The sequence below is a fragment of the Lepus europaeus genome, chromosome 15 (assembly GCF_033115175.1).
Source record: "Lepus europaeus isolate LE1 chromosome 15, mLepTim1.pri, whole genome shotgun sequence".
In the NCBI taxonomy this organism is placed as follows: domain Eukaryota; kingdom Metazoa; phylum Chordata; class Mammalia; order Lagomorpha; family Leporidae; genus Lepus; species Lepus europaeus.
In genome coordinates this window covers 30952964-30959997 of record NC_084841.1, presented here as the reverse complement: position 1 = coordinate 30959997, position 7034 = coordinate 30952964, and the positions used below count along the sequence as shown (strand labels likewise).

The following is a 7034-nucleotide window of genomic DNA, read 5'->3' as shown; positions in this document are numbered from 1 at the left end:
CACACAGACAAGAGCGGAGTCGTGGCTGGGACCAATCACACAGATGCCTGCGTCTGTTGGCTCCATTTCCGTCCTCACCGGGTGCAGTGTTCAGCTCACCTTTGCCTTAGCAAGACCTGCAGCGGGGATCTGCCAGGGGAGCAGCTGTCTCCGGGATCAGGGGTGTGAATATGCAGAAAGCAGCTCTGTTTCTTCAGCTCCCCCAACCCCATGACGCTCCGAGCACCCTGAGGGTGCTCCACCTCCTGCTCACCCTTGGGGACACTGACCATCTTCTTCTATGTCCTCTGCAAAACCTGTGTGACACCTCCATGGATGAATGACCCAACAATGAAGTTCTAGCTTTCTTTATGCCTTTTAGTCATTTGTATAGATTGCCCCCCTCTCTTAAACCAAAAATGACAGTGGCCTGCCTCGGTAACACATGTTCTTTTTAATCTGCTTATTTTGGAAACTTCATTTCCATCCCCTTGAGCCATCAACATTTCCTGGAGGAGAATGGTTCAGCCCCCCGAGTTGCCCACCCAAGTCATTGGTCCCACTCCACTGACATCACACATGGCCTAAGTGAGTCTCCCTTGGGAGAAAGTTTTTAGGAAAGTATGCAAGAATTCAGATGGTCCGCTCAAACTTCCAAAAGTATACTGTATGGTAGTCTGCAGCTATAAAAATATACACATACAAAAGTACAGCTACAAAATCATGGGGCCCCTTTTCTTAGAACTGCGTTATAAAAAGTGGGGATTTTGCATTATGAGGGAACTTTGGGAAAGAGGGCCACATTACGATTACGATTCCAGGCTTGGTCTCCCCCCAATCTTTATTTTCGTGGAATAGTCAGAGTGTATGGAACCAGCCAGTGAGGAGGGGAAGTGGCTAAAATGAATACTCCATGGACCAAGAAGGGAAATGTGAAGTTCAAGGTCACACAGTCATTCTGCTGTCAGTAAGAATGTCATTAGTCAGGGCAAGAGAGAAGTGTTTCAATACTGCCCCCGTGGGTGTCTGTCCCCCCTCTCCTCTCTCTGCACTATGAATCACAGCATAGTCAGTGAGCTACACCAGACAGGCTCTGGAATTTCACTGATGTATGAACTCTGGCAGCCACTACACATTCAATGGGCAAAGTCTGATGCTCCCGACCCAGAGTGTTCCTTTGGGTTTGGCCCACAGAGTGTCGGCAGGAAAGGCCACCCAGGGACTCCCGTGCTGGTTCTGTTTCTCATCAGGGTGTGCTCTCCCCTTGATGAGAGCAAACACACCTGGTCCCCGGGCTCCTGTGTCCAGCATCAGGCTGGGGCTCAGGGGCCCCAGGGCTCTCAGGTTAGAGGCTCTGTCCCTTGGGCAAGGCCAGCTGGCGTTACTTGGCTCCGCAAGTGTTGATGTTTTTCCCATCTACAGCATCTTCCACGAGGGAAACGTGGTAATCCGTAGACAGGGTGAAGTGAGAGATGCAGCCCACGAGGCCTCTCATGTACTGCCTGCTGGTGTGCAGAGCGATTTCCTTCATTCCACCTGCCAGGAAGCAAGAGGGAGGGAGGGTGAGCCAAGGGTCAGATGTCAGCACCGGTCTCTCTCTCTCTCTCTCTCTCTCTCTCTCTCTCTCTCTCTCTCTCTCTCTCGGAGGCCTTTGAACGCCCACTGACCAGGATATCTCTTGGCTGCTGGGAAGAGGGAGGGCTGGGGGCCCCTTGACCTGTGAAACACCTCCCATCTCTCTGTGTCTCAATTCTCCTTGAAGAAATCGATTGACTTGGGTCAGTCTGACACAAAACCAAAGCCTGTAAAGGCACACCTCACGCGTGACTTCTAGCCCTGTGACCACGTCTAGCATCTAGTAAATTTTTTGAAATGTTGTGTCATGTCACCAAAACGCAGTCTGTCAGGAGCGCCGATGTCGTCTCAAACCACAAGAAACCCACTGACGTGGGATGCGTTCAGCGTGCACTGTTCGGAAGCCTCCTGTGGAAGAAGCCGTCTTGTCGTGTTTACGTATCTGCACGCGTGGGTTACAAGGCGCTCACAGAAATACTACGCAGTCTATTCTGAGAGGGGCCAGGGAGGCAGCTCCTCCTTCCTCAGAGAGAATTCACAGAGCTATTTGGAGCAGGTTCCTGTTCTATAAACAAGAAAAGCATGGTTTTCCTGGCGAATTGGTCCAAAGCACTTGATTGAGTGCCTTTCTGCCCTTCAGCTATGAGTCAGAAGTTCAGCAAATGGAAGAGCTGAGCATCTGGACAGCTTCCTGATTTCCAGGTATTTGACTGACCCAGTGAAGTGCACAGCCCAGCAAGACAAATGGATGACTAACAAGGAAAAGCACTGGCCTAATTTAGATTTGGCCAAAGGTCACTTACCCACATATAGAGCTCCATTGATGTTGAGCTGTCTCATCATGCCCGGTGATTTCCCTGTCCTGGCTCCGTAGTCATCCACAGTTATCTTTCCGGATTGTCCATCCCTACACACACACACACACACACACACGCCATACAGATAAACACAAAAAACCATTTTTTATAGTTTTATTCTTATATTTGTTCTACTGTGGAATGCTATGTTCAACACTGCCTTTTTTGGCACCCATCCCATGGTGCACTTGTTTTAATAAAAATGCATTAAAGCACCTACTGTGTGTTTGGCACTGTGCTAAATGGAACTGAACAAAACGCAAAATGCAAAACAAATTTCTGGCCCTTGGGAGTTTAAAGTTTTCCCAGGACAGTGAAAATTCAAATTGTGAATGATGACATGGTTGTCAGCGCTCTGCAAGAGAACACAAGGGTGCTATGGAATCACATGGGCGGAGCCCGATGCAATCCCATGACAATGGAAAAAGCGATTAGTACAGACTGAGCACAGAGAACAATGGGGTGGCGGAATGGAGAGGTGAAAAATGATGTCAGAAGCAGATGGCACAGGGCACTGTTAAGGACTTTGGAACCGAACCTGAGGTGAGAAGGAGCCAGGGATGAACTTGACAGTGAAACTAATGGGCGGAGTAGCAGCAGCGTGATGAGGCCTGCTGAGATGTCAAGTACAACGAGGAGCCAAGAAAGCAATGTTTGTGCATAGAGGATTATACTGGTGGAGGAAAGAGATTGCCTTACAAGTTTCTACGGGACCCACAGGCCTCAAAGCGGTGGGAAATACTATGCCCATCATCCAAGGCTACTGTGGCAATCAGATGCCACTCCTGCCAAGCACAGGGCACAGTCCCTGATAGCTCCCGTGCACCGTAAAGACTGGAGAAGAAGGATGTTGCAACTGTTATCATCACTGCATCACTGCCTCCACCCATAAAATGAAGCTTACCAAACCCAAGTGGCTGTGCACACTACTGAGATAAAGTGTGTACAGTACCTGGCACCTGGCAATGCTAAATAAAGGAAAATTCCTTTTCTCTTTCCTGCTAGGATTAACGCTTGTGAGGCCAGAATTCCCCAGAATAAGACAGTGCACAAAGCAGGGCTCCTCTTGAGGGGGGGAGGGGGTGTCTCTTCTTCACTGTTTTCTCTATCCCTGACCATGGAGCCTGCTGCAGAGAACTAAGGTATCTACTCAACACTTCTTGCCATGGTTAGTACCCATGGCCTTGACCCAATTCCCATGCAGATTTATTGTAGTTCCTTCAAGGCCCATCTCTCCCAATTCATAATATCTGCTTGAATCCTCCCACCCACTGAGTTCCTGGGCTCAGCCCCAGCTGTTCAGCTCTCACTGTAACCTAAGCAGAAGCATCAATGATGCCAACAGGAAGAGCCTCATCTGCTGAGCCCTCTGCGTGGGGCCACGCTGGATGCTGTCACGTCGGAAGTTTTCTGGTGCAGCATTCCACTGCCTTCTCCCTCCCAAAGAGCAGAAATGCCGGTTGTGTGTGGGCTGCATCACAGGGTGGCATAGAAAGACCTTTGATCTAGGCTCTGCCCACAAACAATGGTATAGCTTCGGGAAAGTCACTCAACGTCACATTCCTTAGATGTCTAGGAAGTGCGTGGTTTCTCCACAGCATGTGTCTTGATGTACATAATCCAACCACAACAATGGTCAAGATTTCAAAATCCTTCCACAATGTGTAAGTGTTCTACCAACCAGCTCTACTCAAGGAAACTGAGCGATGTGCTCCTTGATGTTACCAAAGTGGGGATTGTGGGGATCAAGGGTGGTTGGAGCCAAGAATGCAGGCATGTGCTACTCCCCCTTGGCTGTTTCTGGATGGGTAAGAGACATGTGGAACTCAGCAGCCACCAGTCTAGAGCACTTGGGAGTCAGGTTGGTCTCTGTGCATTTTGACTTGTATGCCAGAGCATGTTTTGAGATAAAGGCCTATAAATATTTACGATGGGAAAAACATGTCTCTTCACAACAAGCTACAGTTGGGGCTTCATGGAAATCTCTGCTTCTGTCTCAAGGGCTTTCTAGGCCTCTGGAGAGCGGACACACGCATATCCGCCTCTGTGCCCTCACACTTCCTTTATGGTACCAAAGACAGGCACGGCAGCCAGGGCAGGGCGCCCCCCACCGCTGCTCCCACCACAGCCTGCAGCAGCGAGGAAGGAAGCTGACAGCGCAAAGCCCCGTGCTTCCCAGGCCTTGCTCACGACCTCAGCCACTGAGTCCCCCAGAAAGGGTTATGGTAACTTCTCAGGGAACCCCAGAGACTCTGTGTCGCTCACCTTCCCCTAGGACCTGTAGCTAACACGTGGTGTCGCCATGTCTGTGACTTGGCTTGGCACGCGCTTTCGGAAAATAAACTGTTATGACTATGGATCTAGGTCATGAAACGATAAAGAAGAGCAAGGGAGTGATTCACCCAAAGCTCATCAGAAGTCAGGGTTACTTCTGTGAGGGGGCAAGGTAGCAACTGGAGCTGGGTGAACCACGTACGCTTTCTAATATTTAAAAAAAAAAAAAAAAAAGGCATGGGGAGAATGTAATGGCTTGTACAATGAGATGCGGAGCATCGTTCAAAGTCCATGCCCTGCAACCCTTCTCACTAGGTGGAGAGACTCTCCTCCAGCGTATCCATCAGCAGGCCACTGAGCACTGAAGGAGTGGGGTTCAGGGTCTCAGCCTCAGTGGAAGGAGAACACAGGTGGAAGTTGGGAGGCAAGGCCTTGCACGCCCTGGCCCAGAAGTGCTAAGGTGCTGGGTGAGGTGGGGGCCGCAGAGTGGGACGAGAAGGGCACCACGCACCACATCCCACCCCCGCTCGGCTCCAGCCCTGCCCTCTCCCCTCCCCCTCTCCCACTCACCTAACAGCTTTGACTCGGTGCCACCGACCATCGTTGAAGGAGCCATTCACCATGATGGATGCCACACCACTGCCCAGGTTGTAGCTGAAGGCATTGGGACAAAACAAGGCAGAGGACAGAATAAAACATCGAAGCACAGGCACACACCCACTCTCCTTGCCTTCTTTGGAATTCTGAACTGCAGCTGCCTTCACACAAAACAGTGACACAAATGGTGCCTGATTTGCAGCTCAGCCCATGATTAAAATACTTTTACAAATCTTAATTGTGGCAAGGCACACAGTAACATTTACCGTCTCAACCACCTCTAAGGGTAAAGTTCGGTGTTGTTAACCACATACATTGACGTTGTAGCGCAATTTCCAGAATTCTTTCCAACTTGCCAAAGGACACCTCTGTACAGATTAAAGAGCAGCTCTGGAGTCTGCCCTCCCCTCTCCCTGATCACCACCCTTCTGTGTTTGGCCCCACGGATTTGATGATTGTAGAGCCCTCATATAAGCGGAACCACACATGCTTTCTCTTTTTGTGCCTGGCGTCCTCAGCACGGTGTCAACAAGGCCAATTCTCTGAAGCTTCACGTATGGAAGCATCAGCAGCACAGTCCCGGGGACAGGAAGGGCTTGATCACGTGTCACATACTGCACTTGGTGGCACAGTGGCTACCCCCGCACACCAAAGGCATGGCCACCCTGAACCGCAGAACGTGAATTTATTTGGAAACACGGTCTTTACAGATGCAATTAATTAAGACAAAGTCTTACTGGATCAGGATAACCACAAACCCAGTACGAATGATATCCTTACAAGAAGATGAGATTTGGACAGAGACAGACACTTGGGGGAGAAGGCTCTGTGAAGACGGAGACGGGGATTTGAGCGATGCACCTACAAGCCAAGGAAGACCAAGGATTGCCAGCGACCAGCAGACCTAGCAGAGTCAGGGAGTAGATTTTCCAGGGGGAACCAGCCCTGGCAACACACTGCATTTGGATTTCTAGCTTCCAGAACTGTGAGAGAGTGAGCTGTTGTTGTAAGCCATCCAGTTGGTGGAAATTTATTATCTGCAGCCTTAGAAAATGAATACAGGGTTTTTTTTTTTTCCAAGACAGAACATTACAGAGTAGGCTAAACCTCAAAGAGATTAAGGGAATTTGCCAAAAATCACAAGGCTAACGTGTCCAGCTTGAACTTGATGTTCTATCTGTCCCATTCCCCATTCACTCCGATGTCAGGTCTGCCCACCAGCTTCCTGGTTTCTATCTTGGTTCCCAGATTCTCAGATGCCCTAAGGGTATCAGAAGCCATGGACATGTTGTTCACCAGAGAACTAGCCCTCTTAATCCACTGTCCATTCGATTATTCTAATTTGATTCAATTCAACAAATATTCAGGGAGTGACTACTGGAGGGCGGGCATTAGGCCAACTGCCTAGACTTTCCCTGGATAATAAGATAAAGCCCATGTACACATGCATGTGAAGGGCGGCGTGTTCCACTCAGGACAACTCCATCCTCATCAGCTGAAAGGAGAACTCTCCTTTATCTCACTGCCCAAGGAACAAGAATGTGGAGGGGAAGCCTGGATCCGCTACTGAGCACTCATTCTAAGAAAAGAGCAAGAAGAGAAGGTGCCTGGCCTTGCCCAGGGAAAGCACTGTAGGTCATTCCCTTGTTCATGGAGGCTCAAAGACACAGCCCACTGACATTTAACCAAGAATAGAACTCAGGATGACTGGGCAAACCATGGGACAAAGCTGCCACCCCGACCCTGAAAGAG

The 7034-nt window shown here is 49.7% G+C and overlaps 1 protein-coding gene across 2 annotated transcripts in view; it reads right to left on the bottom strand.

The window, feature by feature from the left end:
- Positions 1 to 419: 419 nt before the first annotated feature.
- The window catches only part of EGFLAM (EGF like, fibronectin type III and laminin G domains), a 179527-nt gene continuing 172912 nt past the window's right edge, over positions 420 to 7034 (bottom strand). For both annotated transcript variants that reach the window (XM_062212121.1, XM_062212123.1), the window contains 3 exons: positions 5256 to 5339; positions 2358 to 2461; positions 420 to 1515 (listed from right to left, as the gene is read on the bottom strand). In XM_062212121.1, coding sequence (XP_062068105.1) covers positions 1361 to 1515; positions 2358 to 2461; positions 5256 to 5339 — 343 coding nt within the window. In that variant the 3' untranslated portion in view covers positions 420 to 1360. The remainder of the gene's footprint in view (positions 1516 to 2357; positions 2462 to 5255; positions 5340 to 7034) is intronic.